The 18,671-nt window shown below is 41.3% G+C and overlaps 1 protein-coding gene across 11 annotated transcripts in view; it reads right to left on the minus strand.

The window, feature by feature from the left end:
- Window positions 1-18,671, minus strand: part of SEMA5A (semaphorin 5A) — a 446,528-nt gene that overhangs the window by 113,006 nt on the left and 314,851 nt on the right. For all 11 annotated transcript variants that reach the window (XM_075416809.1, XM_075416808.1, XM_075416805.1 and 8 more), the window contains exons 17-18: window positions 13,919-14,144; window positions 4,581-4,799 (exon numbers count right to left, since the gene is read on the minus strand). In XM_075416809.1, the coding sequence (XP_075272924.1) occupies window positions 4,581-4,799; window positions 13,919-14,144 (445 nt within the window). The remainder of the gene's footprint in view (window positions 1-4,580; window positions 4,800-13,918; window positions 14,145-18,671) is intronic.

Raw genomic sequence — 18,671 nt, forward strand, 5'->3', positions numbered from 1 at the left:
CCTGTCTGCAATAAGCAGAACAGGGAGCAAAGCAGAACCTGAGCCTGCAGTAGCAGGAAGGCTTCCTTATGGCTGCCATCTCACTTCTTCCTAATAACCAGAGTATGTCTGACAGGCTCGTGACTGGACTGGACTGTAACGAAATGGTTCTGTGCCGACAGGGAGCAGGTAAATCTGTCCTTACCCTGAGTGAGCTCAGGTAGATCTTAGAAAGCATCAAATTCTTATTTGTTGCATTTTTATTTCGAGTACTATGGCCATTACTTTCAGGTTGAGGTCAGAACAAAATCTCCTCAAGCTCCTTAGCCTTTCCGTCTGCACCTCATTTACTTACATGAGTAAGAAAGAACTATGCAGAGTCCCCGTTTTTCTCCTCGATTCTCACAGTGGCAAGAAGGGCCTGAGGTGTTTACCCCTACTCAGTCCCTGAAACTCTGTCTACAGCTGAGTCCATGTGAGGAGGGTATAGTCAATATCACGACGAGATCTGCACGTGCACCAACATTTCTCACAAACACCTGCAAGGGCTGTGTGATCAAAGCCTAACAGGGGCATTTCAGAAACTCACTTGGATAGCTAGGGTAAGACTGACTTTCTGTAGCTGTCCTAAATGTTAGCACCCACGAAAGGAAATCTGGTCCCTAGCACAGTGGTTAACAAGGAGACTGAAAAGTGATAGCAGCTCTGCGGAGAGGGATCTGGGTGTCCTGGTGGACGACAGGTTAACCATGAGCCAGCAGTGTGCCCTGGCTGCCAAGAAGGCCAATGGGATCCTGGGGTGCATTAAGAAGAGTGTGGCCAGTAGGTCGAGGGAGGTTCTCCCTCCCCTCTACTCAGCCCTAGTGAGGCCCCATCTGGAGTACTCCATCCAGTTCTGGGCTCCCCACTTCAAGAAAGATGAGGAGCTACTGGAGAGAGTCCAGCGGAGGGCTACGAGGATGATGAGGGGAGTGGAGCATCTCTCCTATGAGGAAAGGCTGAGGCAGCTGGGCTTGTTCAGCCTGAAGAAGAGAAGGCTGCGAGGGGACCTAATAAATGCCTATAAATATCTGAAGGGTGGGTGTCAGGAGGATGGGGCCAGACTCTCTTCAGTGGTGCCTAGCAACAGGACAAGGGGCAACAGGCACAAATTGAAGCTTAGGATGTTCCATCTGAACATGGGGAAGAACTTCTTCCCTCTGAGGGTGACGGAGCACTGGAACAGGCTGCCCAGGGAGGCTGTGGAGTCTCCTTCTCTGGAGATATTCAAAACCTGTCTGGACAAGGTCCTGTGCAGCCTGCTGTAGGTGACCCTGCTTTGGCAGGGCGGGTTGGACTAGATGATCCCCAGAGGTCCCTTCCAACCCCTACCATTCTGTGATTCTGTGATTCTGTGATCCAACCGTGCTTTCTTTTGATGGTTTTTACTCTCCCTGCTGTGGGGTCTGCCAGGTTTGTACAATGGGGCGTGGGACTGAACCAAAGGCTCTTCACCCATCTATTGTTCATGTTTCCCCTTTCTTGATGAGGTCTCATGAATGTCAACCTAATAGATGTTCATGTTTACCCACTAATTTAACTTTCTGTGACTTACATCAAAAATGGAGAGAATTCAATTTCATCAGTATGCTTCTCTAATTAAAACATATTCCCTTTCTATGAATCTGTAATCAGGTCTAATTTATGGATAAGACTTCTTCTGCAATCATTTTTTACTCTCCCATGTCTTAAAGGAAAAAAAATTTCAGTTAAAATCTACTGCTTGCAATGTTTTCCTTTTAGATTTACCTGACATCTGACTTGGCCCGTTACAGTTCTTCTTAATTACTGGCAAACGGTAGTTCTGTAGCTAAGGAACTTTGTGATTCCTTGCAGGCCATCATACATCTAAATACTTCATTCAAGCTCTACATCTTTATTCAAATTTAGTTTGAACTAAAAAGAAAAACAAAACTTGTCTCTGAAGAAAGTTGTTTGATATATTAGGATACCCCTTCTTGCTTCAGAAAGGCCAACCATACTTTAAACCAACTGATCTTTAAAAATATTTTCAAATTCAGAGACAGCAGAAGAGGGAGTAATTCTTATATAAAGCACAATTTCAAGTTCTGTCTTACAACTTCATGTATTTTAGTTTTGGGTATTAGCTAACTCATAAACAACAAGGGCCTCTACACTGAACTTATGTCTGCGTAACTATGTGTTTTACTGGCTGGAACAATTTCCTTAAAAAAAATATAACTGTAATAGCTGGATAGCTAATTAGAAATACCACTTCTGAAAACCTTTAACTTTGGAAAAAATCCAATAAAACTCAAGACAGCATTTAATTTAAGAACCAACAGCAAGAGATGAACAAAAAATCTGGCCCTGTGCTATAGATAATCTGGGCCCATTTAATGAATGCACCTCAGTTACTACAGTATGGCAATACAATCAGGTATCTTAAAGCTTGTCAGCAGAGCTGTTAGCTATCACCACACCACTCACCTGCCTCAAAGGAAGCTGAAGACAGTGTCGCATGGAGGGATTCCCTTTACAAGGGAAGAAGGAACTGATGAGGAGGTGCTACGTTGTAGCTTGCTTCACCTACTACTTGCAACCCTGGGGAGGTTTGCACATGTCAGTACAATGGCCTCCTAAATCTTTGACCTAATGCATTACTGTCAACCTTCAAAATTTTTCACAGATGAACAGTGCAGCCACATGAAACAGAATTGTTTCTAATTTTATTATTCAAGAAAAGCTAGGTGTTCTGATTGCAGTTCGGGAACTAATTAATTTGAGCATGCACTAGGGCTGTGCAAACAAGCAAAAGATTTGGGCCACAATTTTATAATTCTCTGCCAGCTGTTGGTTCTCTGCTGATTCCCTTTCCCCTCTCTCCTGCACCTCCTGGTGTAGAAAACACGGCCCCCTTCACTAATCTTGCCTCTAAGATCAGGAAGAAGCATGTAATCTCTCCCCTTGATCTCCTCAGATGTTACGCTGCCAGACTGAGAAGCTACTCAATGAGTATCTAAAGCTACTTTCCTCCTCTGTGGATGCAGCAAGGAAATTTCATCAGAAAGTGCTGGCTTCTTGTGCCTCTTTCGAACCTTGATGGCTCCACGGGTGTCCACCCAGACTGAAGCAGGAATCCCCAGCAGAACTTCCCTTTGGATCTGCCCCATTGGCAGGAGAGCTGGAGGCCTCAATGCCTCAGGGAGCTGCCTGAGACGTGCAAGTTGCCAAGCAATCCTACCATTCCCATTAGCCACGAAACTGTGGAGAAGTTCACTTTCACTGAGCAGCCAGAACACTCACAGAGCTGCTGGGCTTGTGGGATATCTGCCAGAACATATTACTTTGGTTCAGTTCAAGATGGAAGTATGTTTTTCAAGAAACTGTGTCCTCATGAAAGGGAAGCCCTCTCTTCTGCACAGATCTACTGCTTAGATTCTGATGGAGAGAATAGACAGTGACTGCCAAAGGGCTTACAAAGCTTAGGGAAAGCACTGCAATGATAAGATTGGACAAAATACTCCTATTAAAAAATATCCATGATTTAGGGAACACAGTTTTAACTTGTAACCATATAGATATATCGACACACATGTATGTTTTATTACAGTAATATACATATCTAATATGTATATTGCCATAGTAACCCTTCAGGTCCACACTTGAATAAATGCCAAAAGCTCCAGTCTTCAATAATAAAATATGCACCACTGTAATACATAATTAATACAAAGATGTATGAAAGCTTATTTCTAAATTTACTTGTTGATACTGAAAAGCAACGAGTCTCTCAGTCATTATCATTTTTCCTCTCTATCATTTCATGCTTTGAATTCTTTCCTCCTATTCCAATTGCACTTTTTTTGCTTCATGTGTTCTCCTATATCTTACCCCTTTCTTCTTCCACAAAGCCTCTGCAACGCTCAAAAGCCTCTGTATTTGGGTGTCTGTTTTATGCAGGGTGAGAGGTGACTGAAACCAAGATTTTTTTTTCCCCAAATGTCTAACATACAACAATGATTTATAACCTAAAGTAGTTTCCTGAAAACTTATATTCAACTTGTAACCCTTTTTATAGAATCATAAACCAACTTTCAATGAAGGAGAAGCTCAAGATTCCAAGAACAATCTTTACAGCGTACTTGAGATACCATCTAGTTTGGTGATCAGTCCTGAACCTTATTTGCTGGAGGCTCTACACTCAAAAGCTAGCATAGATTTAATGCCAGCAACCACTGTGATGAAAATAATATTTTGAGTTTGAATAAAGACTAGGCCAAATTTCTCATGTCTTGCCAGATTTCTTATGTCTTTTTTCTCTTCTAAGTTTACTTATTAAAATTATATTTTTACAGTCAAAATCCCACAAGTGAAAAAAGACATAGCTGTTAACACTGTTGATGATAAACTGATTGACATTACTTGGGACTCTTACCCAAATCCACTTACATTGTAAAGGAAAATTTGAGATGTAGTTTGTTCAAAAACCGAAACAAACCCCAAACCCACAAAAAACCCAAACTAACTATTGCAAGATATAGCACTGAAGATGAGTTATTTTATTTTCACACACTTCTCTAATTTCAGTTGACTCTTACCTGGACAAGGCAAAATGTTGCATTCCTGGTACTCTAGAGCAGGGCCGAGGCAAGGAAGTCCCCCGTACTTGGGCTCAGGATTGCTGCAGACCCGTTTCCGATTCCGTATACCTCTACTGCAGTCACGACTGCACTGAGACCATGGAGACCAGGGTGACCAGGCACCATTGATGGTATGAGCAGAGTATCGTCCAGAGCGCAAGAAATCCCCTGACAAACCTAATAAAATAAGAAATGAAAAAAAAATACTGAATTAAAATAGTATCTCACTCCAAAACAACCTTTTCCTCTTCAAGTTTACTCCAAGGCTTCTAATAGTAATATGATCAGGAGGGTCTTTTCCTTTAGTCTCACAATCCAAACCCTATTTTCACTTCGAGAATCTTGTAAATAATAGAAATTTCATAATCCCTTGCATAGAACTATTGTGAAGACTTGGATCAAACCCTTTAGTTAAAGCTTTACAGCTGCATTGACTGAACTAAAGTCAATTTACTCTACCTGAGGATGATAAAAATGATCTCTCTCTTGCACAGGAATTGTCATCAGAAAATGTCCCAATACATTACACAGGTATTATTGCCTCTGTTTTAGAGGAAGAAAGCAGCACAGAGGACAGGACTGAGCTGCTCATGGCCACTCATCGAGCCAGGTCCCCTGGTTCTCCTGCAGAGCTCTGCTCACTTGACCTACCCAGCCTGCCTCCACTAGTGCCTGCTGTGCCCAGAGGCTCACGGGTGTCCTAGAAGGCAATGCTCTGCACCTATCCTAACCATAGTCAGAGTTTAGACAGTGTACAGCAGTAATTCCACAAAGTCTACTGAGACTGCACTTTTTTGAGGAGCAATCTTTTGCCACTTTAAAAAACAGTTTATTTTCCACAGAGTCGAAGTGTTCTAAACCACATATAAGCTATCGAAATCAGCCTTTGAGATATACACGATAAAATACTTTCTAGTTAAAATAACCATCTGGCAAGTAGAAAACATCTTTTCTAAGTGAGTTTTAGTACCGAGAAAAGGCATTAAACAGTGAAGGAGACTGAAGTCCACCATTTATCAGTTAAAGAGACAGAATCTTGTTCACAGCATACAACCAGTATGCCTGGATGTAGCCCTGAGTGAAGTTCTAATCAACTGTAGTTAATTTGAGCATCTTTGTCACTTTCAGGCTTGGTCCTGCATGGAAGAAGACTCCCTCAACTGTACCTAGCACCACACTGAACTCACTCTTGAGCTGTAGGATTACCTCTAAGCATCACTACTAAACACCTCCAGCAATGCTACTGGGATTTCCTACCGTTGCCAAAGCAGTTCACCTTCCCCAGTGCTAGCACCATTGGAAACCCCATGATCGATGGACCACTAGCTGCTGCTGCTTTTATTACAAACACTTATTTAAGTAGTGGCAATGAGAGAAGGCCCGTGAATGGTACTTAAAGCAGCAGAGGATGTGGCTGCCTGCCTATGCCGGCGCTTCAGTATTGCTAATAGAAGTACAGAAGAATGGTATCATCAGCGGTGGAGAAATGCATGGGTATGTTTGCAGCTTAAACTGCAGCACAAACTTTATTCTTAAGAAATTGTTTTATCCCCTAGCCACAAGTGCAGGCACTGAAGAGGATGCCCAAGAGGAGTCCCAGACTGAACAGGATCAGTACTCTGGATAACCAGAATGGAGGACCCCCTCATTCATGGTGTCCAGCACTGAAACTATTATGCCTATTCCTACCTGTGCTTATGGCATTAGTACTACTGCTTAAGTTCTGCCCTGAGATGTACATTCACTATCACCCCAAAGTAGGTAAGATTTTGAATATTTTTACTCAACGCTTGATAACAACGAGGAATATTGGAATGGTGATGCAGCGACACAGAAATATCCATAATAAGAAACTGTTGAAATTAATAAGAAAACAGCAGAACAACAACATAAAAATGACTAAAAATGGGTAAAACCTTTCAGTGATTATAGAGGGTAGCTATTTCTTTCCAGCTGAGCCAGATTCTATTACACAGATATTAAAAGCAGCATTTCAAGAAACACGACATACATTCAAATCCAAAAAGGGAGCAAGTACATTGAAGTAGCATGGAAATTATAAATACAGGTCCACTTTCCAGCTCTATAAGAGCCTTTTTTTGCTATTTTGTATCACTTTGATTATGGAAATGCCCAGCTTATTTACACAGTGAGATGTGAGACCAAAATAATAGTAATTTTTTGTACCAGAATTACAAATTAAGTATTTCAGTTATTAACAGCAATGCAAACAATGGCAATAAATTGGACCAGATCGCCAGTCATTTTCTTCATAAAACACTGCAGTGTGCATCACTTCATACCAATACTAGGATGTTCTGAAGACATATTTGCAGTACAGGTGTAGCTTTTTCAGTCCTAAGGAAAATGTGTGACCTTACTTGTCATTATGATACTAGATTTCTTGTGATTTAAATTGGGAAGTGGGGAAGGGAACCTTCTAAGGGAAAGCTCTGAGGTACTTTAGCTCTGAAACAGAAGAATATTCTAAAGAATCTTCTCAGTGTAGAGTTCAGTCTGCAGCAAGCGTTCCCCTGTGTTTTCTTCTTTCCAAAGCACTAAAAAAATTATTACAAGAAGCAGTATTTTCAGTTTTAGAGTAATTCATACAGTGTTCATAGAGGGGTTTTTAGAATTTTCTCTTCAGACAGAAACTCCATGAAAAAACTAACATAATGTGATTATTAACATTAATCACATTAAAAATAATGTGATCAGTTTACATTCTGGAAATACAGTACTATATATTTCTTCAACAACCTTAGAGCCTTTTGCAATGAGGTGATTAGGTTCATGGATGAGGGGAGAACAGTGGATGTTACTTATCTAAATTTTAGTAAGGGTTTTGACACTGTCTCCCATAACTTCCTGACAGACAAGTCAACAAAGTATGGGCTAGATAAGTGGGACAGTATAATGGACTGAAAACTTGCTGAACAAGTGGGCCCAGAGAGTTGTGATCTGTCATGCAAAGTCCAGCTGCAGGAAAGTCACTAGTGATGTATGTCAGAGGTCAGTACTGGGTCCAATTCTGTTTACCACCTTCATTAATGACCCGGAGAAGTTTGCTGATGATACAAAACTGGGAAGAGTGGCTGATACACCAGAGGGTTGTGTTGCAGTTTGTCTAGCAGAGAGGAACCTCATGGAGTTCAACACGGGGAAGTGCAAAGTCTTGCATCTGGGGAGGAACAACCCCATGCAGCAGTAGTTTGAGGCCAATCATCTAGAAAGTAGCTCTGCAGAGAAGGATCTTGGAGTCCCAGTGGACAGCAAGCTGACTGTGAGCCAGCAATGTGTCCTTGTGGCAAAGCAGGCCAACAGCTTCCTGGGCTTCATTGGGAAGAGCCTTGCCAATAGGTCAAGGGAGGTGATCCTTCCCCTCTACTCAGCACTGGTGAGATCTCATCTGGAGTGCTGGGCCCAGTTCTGCGCTCCCCAGTACAAGAAAGATATGGACTTACTGAAGCAAAACAGCAGGGCCAAATGATGATTAAGGGACTGGAGCATCTTTCATATGAGAAGAGACTGAGAGAGCTGGGACTGTTAAACATGGAGAAGAGAAGGCTCAGGGGGACATCATCAACGTGTATAAATATTTGATGGGGGGAATACAGAAGAGGGATCCAGGCTCTTCTCAGTAGTACCCACTAACAAGACAAGACGCAATGGGCACAAATTAAAACACACAAAATTCCCTCTGAACACAAAAACCCCACCTTTTTACTGTGAGTTTACAGAGGTTGCCCTTAGGGGTTGTGTAGTCCCCATCTGTGGAGATACTAAAGACTCGACTTTACAAGGTCCTGGGCAACCATTATTTGGTGACTCTGATCAAGCAGGGGGATTGGACTAGATGATCTCAAGAGGTCCCCTGCAACCTAAATGATTCAGTGATATTTAAGTACAATGGGGAAAAAAAAAGTAGAAATAGTTTACTCTCAACCCCAGCTTTACTTTTACCTTGTTATGAAAAGTAACCATGATCCATTCCCTCTAATAAGGAGGAGCTTTGACCGATTATTCAAGACATGACTATTTTCCTGTTATTCTTGCATATTCATACTTTCCACACCAAAAATCTCCTTTGCTGATTGTATTCAGAAGTTACTTGCAACTTCTTGTGAAAGGAGAACACTATGAATGGATGGATTATAAATCTGTTTTATAGATTATTCTAAGCATCTTTCTTCAGTATTATAAGAGTTTAGGCCTCTGAAGATGTGGGGAGAGAAACTAAGAAGTTGGTCTTCTCTTTCAGATACATGAAGGAAAAGAATAAGAAAGATTATTTCTTTCAGGAGATGGCAAGGCACAGAACGGCTGGCTCTGAACACAAAACTCTAAAGAGTACCTTTGGCAGTGACAGAAAACTCCCTCTGTCTAAGTATCCCATCAATGCAGCCTCTGCATTACTACAGAAATTATAAACATCTCCTTCACGGACAATGCAAAAAAAAGGTGCGACCTAAACAAAATGATTGAATATAAACATAGCAGCAGATACAATATAAAATATATAGGTAGTAGCAAGGAAATCTAATAGAAAAGAAGACATAGTTTAAAATTAAAAGTAATGAGACAGTGCTCTGTAACAACCCCCTTCAGTTTCAGGACCTTGTGCTTCTGAGGTATTTTCATTATGTTACAACTCAGATCATGCAGTCTCTTTCAAATAAAAGTTATTCAATATCCTATATAGCTAACACTTAATAAAGGCACCCCCCTTAACACATTTTTAGTATTAGAATATTGATACTTTAACATGTTATTTTGAAAAGCCAATAAGAAGTATTTTTCTCCTTTAAGGATGTTATGGGTTTGCGTGGCAAGGTTTTGGTAGGAGGGGCGGCTATAGGGGTGGTTTCTGTGAGAAGCTGCCAGAAGCTTCCCCCATGTCTGATAAAGCCAGTGCCAGCTGGCTCGAAGACGGACCCACCACTGGCCAAGGCCAAGCCAATCAGTGACGGTGGTAGTGCCTCTGGGATAACATATTTAAGAAAGGGAAGGAAAAAAACCTCGGCAGTGAGACGGCAGTAAGAGATAGGAGTGAGACAATGTGAGAGAAACAACTCTGCAGACATCAAGGTCAGTGAAGAAGAAGGGGGGAGGAGGTGCCCGAAATGTCAGAGCAGAGATCCTTCCCTTGCAACTCATGATGCAGACCACGGTGAAGCAGGCTGTCCCCCTGCTGTCCATGGAGGTCCACGGTGGAGCAGATATTCACCTGCAGCCCGTGGAAGGGACACCACGCCAGAGCAGGTGGACGCCTGAAGGAGGCTGTGACCCCGTGGGGAGCCCGCGCTGGAGCAGGCTCCTGCCAGGACCTGTGGACCCGTGGAGAGAGGAGCCCACGCCAGAGCAGGTTTGCTGGCAGGGCTTGTGACCCCGTGGGGGACCCACACTGGAGCAGCCTGTTCCTGAAGGACTGCACCCCATGGAAGGGACCCACGCTGGGGCAGTTTGTCAAGAACTGCAGCCCGTGGGAAGGACTCACGTTGGAGAAGTTTGTGGAGAACTGTCCCCCGTGAGAGGGACCTCATGCTGGAGCAGGGGCAGAGTGTGAGGAGTCCTCCCCCTGAGGAAGAAGGAGTGGCAGAGGCAACGTGTGAGGAACTGACCGCTACCCCCATTCCCTGTCCCCCTGCACCGCTCGGGGGAGGAGGGAGAGAAACGGGAGTGAAGCTGAGCCCAGGAAGAAGGGAGGGGTGGAGGGAAGGTGTTTTAAGATCTGGATTTATTTTCTCACTATCCTACTCTGATTGGTGATGAATTAAACTCCCTTTTCTCCCCAAGTTCAGTCTGTTTCACCCATGAGAGTAATTGGTGAGTGGTCTCTCCCTGTTCTTTTCTCGACTCTTGAGCCTTTCATCATATTTCCTCTCCCCTGTCCAGTTGAGGAGGGGGAGTGATAGAGTGGTTTTGGTGGGCATCTGGAATTTATCCAGGCCAAACCAAGACAAAGGAACTTATGACTTTTATTCAGATTTTATTCTCCCTTCCCACCCCCCCAAAAAATTAAAAAAAGGACAAAAGCAAATAAAAGACTCTTTCAGACTGTTTGACTGAAATTATAAGGGTTGTCTTTGTTTAACTGATTTCTGAAGGTATTTTGGGAGCTAACCTCATCTAACTTTGGCCATGTCAAATTCAAGTGTCTTGTCTAAGCTCATCATTGCTGTTTCCTTTCACAGAATCACAGAATGTTAGGGGCTGGAAGGGACCTCTGTGGGTCATCTAGTCCAACCCCTCTGCCAAAGCAGGGTCTCCTACAGCAGGCTGCACAGGACCTTGTCCAGGCAGGTCTTGAATATCTCCAGAGAAAGAGATTCCACAACCTCCCTGGGTGGTACCTCTAGAGGGTGATTCATGCCCACTATATCAAATCCTTATCTTCAGATTGATCCATCATTCCTCAGGGGTGCTAGCTGTCTTTGCTAGAGTTAGGTGAGATAAATTCAACCTGGAAAAATCATGCAATGTCATACCTTGTGAAATTTTTATCCCTGAATAAAACACAGTTTCAATACAATTCATAGTGCTTATATATGAGATAATCCTACAGAGAGTCAGTCAGTATGTTTAATGTAGATTTTTAATATGTTTCATAAGCAAACATTGAAGCCTACTTTGATGTAATTTCGAGACTTTTAATGCTGGACTGTACAGACATTTCCATTAAGATGTGGAACAACGCACACAATCTCTCTCAGTTTATTTGAAATAGTTCTCCCTTCCCTATCTGAGCACTATATGAAAACCCAGAGGCAGGGAACAAAACGTATTTTTCTTTCCTCTTAAGCAAAATTCAAATCAGAAAAGCATGAATACAGTGTGCAAATGCTACTGCTTGGTTGATTGAGATAGAAATCTCTACCAGACTGAGGAGGAGTCTAGTGGGTTTCTGGCAAGAAGTTCTACCTCTAAGCTCAGACTGCAAAGAAAGTTTGCTTTTCTAGCTTCTGACAGTGAAACATGATTCTGTTCAACACGGCATGACTATAGTTGCACAGTGGGAGATTACAGACAATGAGAAAATTTCTAACAAATGGCTCTCTTCTGCAAAGAACAGAGAATTGATCTGTGCCGAGCACATCTTTGGTAATGAGGTATGCCAAGCATGCTGTACCAGTATTAATCTTTCTATAAAAGCCAGCAAATTGCTACAGTTCAACATGGAGATAATGAAAAGAATGTTTCACAGTATCCAGGCTCTGGTCAGGTGCAAGTAAGTTATGAAGTTTCCTTGCTATCAAGGCAGAAATTGTGAAGGTGTATGCCAAAAGTCATGGTTCCCCATCCTCGTGAGATCCTTCTGTTCCAAAAGCTACAGCTACACTACATGACTCTTCTTCATGTATTTTCATCCCATGGAATCAAGAGCAGTAGAGGGGTGGTGTATTGACCCAAATCCAAACCTGGGAGCAGGGAAGTGCTCCTAAATTCTGCAGTTTAGAGGCAGTCAGTAAGTTTCAGCACATCAGCAAATCAAAACAGTCCCGTCCCCCCCCTCCCCCCCCCCGCTAAATGTTCCACTCCACACTCTTCTGACAACCATAATCAGAAAATTCCTAAACTAACAGGCTCAGAATAAAATGTGCCTAAAGGAGACACAACAGTAGGTCTTTTCACCAGAAGCATGTTGGTTAATGCAGCCACTTGGAATGCCAGTTGGGTTTGATCTTTCATTACAGAATAATTAAAGACTTTCTGGCCAAAAGGAGTCAAAGATTGAGCATGAATTAACGACAAAGTTATGAGGGCACTCACTAGGAAGAATGAACAGATGTGTAATAGTTTCTGCCCTGTCAACTACTCAATATAAAGTATTTAAATATTCAGTAGTTTTGGGATTAGTCAGCAAAAATCCTTTTCCCAAGTGAACATTTCAATTACTATGCTACAGGGTCACTCCCATACATTAGTTCAATGATTAAGTATTTCCAAATGAAGCAAAGCAGCAGCTTCAGCAAGATGCAACAAATAAGCTACAACACTAGGAAATTCAGGAATCTGATGTTCAGAAATGAAAGAAAAATCTTCAAGTTAATCAGGCAAAGAAAGCACCTGAACCCACCCCTGTCTCTTGCACTGTGCCTGAACACTTTATTTAACAAAACGTAGGCACTGTTACTTCTGACTGTATTCTGTAAAAGTCAGCTTATGCATCCAGCTTGCATGGGTGAAGCTTCTAGCATCTCCTCACAGAAGCCACCCCTGCAGCTCTCCCCACTACCAAAACCTTGCCATGCAAACCCAATACAGGCAGGAAATGCTTAACACTGATTTTCAAAATAGTTGGTGTGAAAAAAATATTGAGAATTAGAAAGCCCAAGGACTCAGAAACCATTCTGTCTTTGTGGCCTGAAATAAGTCAAATGCCTTCAGTTATAGATTTTTTCAGCTAACCTGGATGTTGTGAAGATACAAAAGGCTATGTAAGTGGACAGCAGGTCTATAAACGCCAAGATATAATAATTAAAAATCAGTATTTCCTAAGATTATGTAACTAAAATACAAAAAGAAACACTGATATATAATTAAAACTGGAAAATAAATTAAATGTATTAATAAAATTAGTGTGATTGTCAGAAGTTCTCCTAGTTTCTATTTTTTATATATACAAACATAACATTTATTCAAAACTATGTATTACTGATAGGGAAAGAACAAAATTCTAAAATAAAATAATTCCAATATAAAGTCATCTAAAGTTGAAAAGATTTTGAAGGAGTTCAGTTTTCCATCTCAGAAATAAACATAATTTTAAATTGCTAGCAATAGCATAACATAAACTTTTATAATAGAAATTATCCAGTCCATAAACTCCTTTAGTCAAACACCTGCATGAATCTTACAGTTGTTACTTTAGAATTACTGAGCAAAAATTTCTTCTCAGCATCAATACTACCAATTCTAGGTAAACATTATTCAAAAACATTAATGTTGCACCAACTCTCCCCCAGTAAAAACCCAAGAGAGTACAAGGGGGTGACAGAAACCTCCGAGAACCGGGTTGCCACATCACGGCTCACAGACTATTGCAGAGAATATTAAAATAACCTGGGAAATCTCATAATCAGTGGCAAAATACACTTGATTACTCTGAATGATGAAGCTACATCCAGAAGAAATACAAGCTAGATTCCCCGTTGTGATCACTGCGTCCTACTTTTCATTATTAGTTCTGTTAACGCAAAACACCAGCAAGCAAAAACTTCCACTGTGTGCTGAAATGGAACTGCAGACATCTCGCTAGCAGGAGGTATCGTGCAGTCATGCCTAGCTTTGCTTACCATCTGTCGAGCATCCACTGGTGCCATCGCTGGAACAATAACGCATTTCAATCCTTTGCCTTCCCACCTCTAGCAAATTTGGGTCAGGCAAGCGCGCTTTGCAGGTGTAACGGAAACGTTGTTCATAGTGGCCACCGTTGTCTGAAATGTTGACTGGGGTCCAAGGCGTCCAGGGAGTTGTCTTTTTTAACTCTGGACAGGCATTGGTGTTACAAGGCTGATATTCCTGAAAGAAAATGGTCATAATTAACATAATAATAATTAAATATAACTTAAAAAAACCCGACAAACCCCTTGAAACAGACAAAAAGCCAACCAATAAAAATGACTCTGATATTTTTTCCAGCATTTCCAATAGCAGTAATCATCAATAAACTTTTAACTCCATCTCAAACTACAAGTGTTTTTTTTCTGCTTCTAGGCAAGAACTGTATCACACTGCTAAAAGCAATAATATACCGGTACAAATAAGATCTATTACATCCGTAAAAACAGTAAGCTGAACACTCTAAATACCATGACAAAGCACATCTTTTATAAATTAGTAGCCCCAAATAAGGTGTAGCTAAATATGTTAAAGCTTTTAATTAAGAGGAATTCTGATAAACTGAAAGTAGAAGACACATACCAGTGAATAATTCCTTCGTAAATCTAATGGCATATGAATAAGAAACCACTGTCCATTTTGTATATTGCCTACATATTACAAGGGGAGAATGGACAAAAAAATCGTTTCTATTAAAGAATCTGGCTCCCTGAAGTACATGTTACCCATAGCTCACCGTTGCTAAACCTGCCATGAGAAGCAAATTCCCTGCAGGCCAATATGCACCAAAGGGAACAGACCACACCTAAGAAACAAATGCAGTATTCTCAAGTCCCACTATAAATGTCATTTGAGCAGCATCATCAAGATCTGTAGCTCCTGCCCATTCATTTCCCGGAGCACAATACGCTTCGTAAATTATTTCTCTGCCTCTGACCTTTTAGAGGCATACTCAGTGGAGGGTACCTTCTGAAAAGGAGCCTACAAACTAGGTTTATAATTCCACTAAATACTAAAAAAGATGGACACAATACAAATAACAGTTTTTTCACATAGTACTATCTTCTTCTGGAACCCCCACCTCAGCTGATACCACCATATTCCAACAAGCAATGGATATCTTGGTCCTCTCTTTCCCATGGAGATAACAGTCTTTTTATTTCATACTTTCCTCAGTCCTCTACCTCTTCTCTCAGATGGTCTAATTTATTTACACAGCCAACTAGGCTGAGAGCAATTGCTCTGAACCTGTATTTTGGTCTATAGACTGTGTTGCTATTTCAGATCTAGAAGAAGTTTGCTTGTCTGAAAGCTTTTCTAACTTTTCCATCAGTTAGAGTTGGAAAAATAATTATTCTTCTGGATCCCCTGCCCTGCTAACACAGCAAGGCACCGGAGAACCCAGAGCTGTGTTCAGGACTCTCATGTTCTGAAGCCAGGTGGATTTGTGACAAACTTCCAGGTTTCACAGTTTTGTGGCACTTCAGGCAAGAAAGAGCTCTTAGCCCAATGACTTCTGCTGGACTACTCCTGTTCACTCCTCAAGGCTGTGCAAAGTCCCTCCCACCTTAAAACCTGGTGAGCACTACAATGGTGACCACATGGGTCATACTCAGGGACCATCTATGAGAGAGATTCCCTTTAGAGCGCAGAGGACTGGATCAACCTTTCCGGGATCTGAGTTTCCATCTTGACTGATTTCTGGATCAGAAGATAGCAGAGAACAAGCAAACTATCTGGTCCTGTTACAGGAGGGAAGTAATTTCTTCACAACGCCTGTACACAACTGTTTAAATCACTTATGGTTTAGACTGAGAACAGAATATGCATGACTGTTCTCTTCGCAGCACATGAACTGCAAAAAGGAAATCATAAAAATAACAGATCCCAGGAACAGCCAGAACTACCTTGCTTGCTACCCCAAATAGCTAGTCACCTCCAGCGTGTAGTCCCCTCCAGCAGCTGGATTACTGTGCATCTTTCAGCAAGCACACTCTGTCTTTCCCTCTTTGTTTTTTTTTAAGTTGTCTAGCACTGATGAGTCTATCACCCTCCCACATCAGCTGTTCCACTATTTAGTAATCCTCAAAGCTAACAAATTGCAAGTTAATCGAAGGCTGCATTTTCTCCTTAATTTAATTTTCCAGTCACTGAATTTTGCTGTGTCTTTATCAACGATACTGAAAGTGTTCCTTGTCCCGTACCTACAAACATATTTTTCATGCCCAAGTACCCATACATAATGATAAACTAAGCCGAACTTCTTAAAACTACATAGGATTTAAAACCTGATCTCCAGGTCCCGGGCATCTCTATGTCTTCCTTTTGTCCTATTTCCTTATTTTCCTTAAGACTGGAGACCAAAATTTGACTTTGCACTCTAGAAGCAGTCTTATCAATACAGCATGCAGAGGCAATCACGACCTCGTTCCACTTGACAGTCTGACTTTAATACATACATTAGTGCTTTTTCCTTCCACAGCATTGCATAAAGAGCTTAAGTAGATCCAATTATCTTTGACAACCTGTCCTTCTCTAAATCACAGCTTTGCAACTATGTCTAGTTTCCTATCCCACACAAAAGGCTGGTTTTCAGCAATATTAAACTACATTTTATTAGCTTCTGCAATTATGTAGCATATTATTTACTACTTTGACAATCTTTGTCATGGTCAAGCTTTACTGAAGATGTCTTATAACACTGTCCAGACTGTTGATAAAAATTTTAAGTGCTATTGACCCAAGAACTAATTCCAGACAGACCCTGCTAGACACATCCCTGTCATTTATGTCTGTCCATTAACATCACATTTTTCAATTTGTCAGTGAGACAGTTTTTAATCCATTTAACATTTGCCATGTATTTCAGTTTTCGAAATCATAGTATTTCCTGTTGCAAAGGCAAATGTCTCACAAAAATTCAGTGACTGGGAGAAGTGCTGTATCACTTTCAAACATCTTGAAACACAAGCTCTTTTCTAGCAGCATAAAAGCAGGAATAATTCAGTCAGCACAGCAGCTAGTACAATGTTCATTTCAATAGTCACAATGCTTTAAAAGTTTCAGTTCCTTATTTGCTGTTGATTTTCATATTGATAATTTTCAATCCAAAATAAAAGCTGCTATAATTGCGAGGTCGTTCTTTACTGGATATGGCGTAGACAGGTGAGGGTCATGAAAAGCAGAATGTGTGAGATATGCAATGAACCCTTTGTCCAATAAAAATAAACAATAGAGGAAGAAGTTAATTTAGTGGCAATGTTTTGAATGTTGCTTTGCTAACACACATGCGAGATGAACGCATCAGCTCACTCATTTCTAGAAAAAGAAACTACCAGTAATCGGTGTGCTGCAGGTTGTGTAGTCCCTTCATACACTCGAACAGAAGGTAAACTCATATATTCTTACATGAACCAGAAAACAAAGATGTTCCTTAAAAGTATCTGTAGAGACCATGTGCTAGTTTCTCCTTTCTTCTTGCTTAGCTTATAAGAAAGCTTGTCTGCTGTCATGCCTGTCCATTCAACCACCGGATAATACCCATGAAAGGCTCAGAACGGTAGGGGAAACAAAAGCACATGTAGATTACCCAGAAAATAATTACAGCAGTAAATAATCTCTCTTTGAGAAAATTCAGAGGAATATCCTAACAACGGATGACTCCATGAAGCTCTGGCACTAATAATGACCTGGCAGAGCCTGCTGGCTTCTCTCACAAACAGTGAGTGCTGCACCGCTCTACCAGCTATTGCATCTGCCACGGGGGAATTGAAAATCACATGGTGCTTGATAAAAGCCTTGATGTGACCTGACACTACAGAACTCCAATAGAAGCAGAACAATGATCTTGCTCTGAATGGTCTCAGATTTGGAAGTAAGTAAAAAAGGGGAGAGAAAAGGCGCAATTCAGATCACACAAGGGTATATTTAGTGCTGCTAACATGCAGACATAGTCTGATTGAAGGATTTGTTAGGGACTGGGAATACAGGAACTGCTATCTCTGCTTTGATTATCCTCCTCTTCTCACCTTGTCCAACGCTTGAACAATTTACTCAAGTGGGATTTCAGGAATACGGCCCTCTCCAAAGCAATTCGACCAGCTAGGGTCATGGATACAGCAATAAAGCAACCATCTAGAAGAATAAAAGTCTCACACGAAACACTGAGGTCTCATCTCAGCAAAACAGAGGTAAGAAAGAACTAGAAAACAGTGAAGCATTCTGCTTCAGTACAGTTGTTGAGAGGAACCGAGACCGTGGTTGCCAAACTCCACCTCATGTGCTCCACGTGGACTGAAGGAAGACATGGGGTCCAGCTCTCCTGGGAGGGGTCTCCAGATACCCACAGAGGAAAACTTCAGGGGCTCATATGATGGGTTTAAGTTCATTAGTTCTTAGGGTACGCTTGTGGACTCAGAACAATAATTATTCGAGACCATTTGCAGATTCAAGAAATCTCATTGCAATAGCTCAAACTCAACCATATTTTCAAAGTTCTCCTTGCAAGTTGTCCTAAAACTTGTGGCTTAGTTAACCATATTGTGGCCTTTAGTTTAGAGTGCATTTAGTCAGTTGAGATTGTTGAATTTATGCCTGGCTATGCCTGGCAAAGATGCAATAAGACCTTTCAAAACTAAATTTCAGGGGACAGCTCAACTGTCAGTTGGGAATTTTACACAAAATACACAAATAAATACATACATCACA

The sequence above is a fragment of the Opisthocomus hoazin genome, chromosome 3, assembly GCF_030867145.1.
Source record: "Opisthocomus hoazin isolate bOpiHoa1 chromosome 3, bOpiHoa1.hap1, whole genome shotgun sequence".
Taxonomy (NCBI): Eukaryota; Metazoa; Chordata; class Aves; order Opisthocomiformes; family Opisthocomidae; genus Opisthocomus; species Opisthocomus hoazin.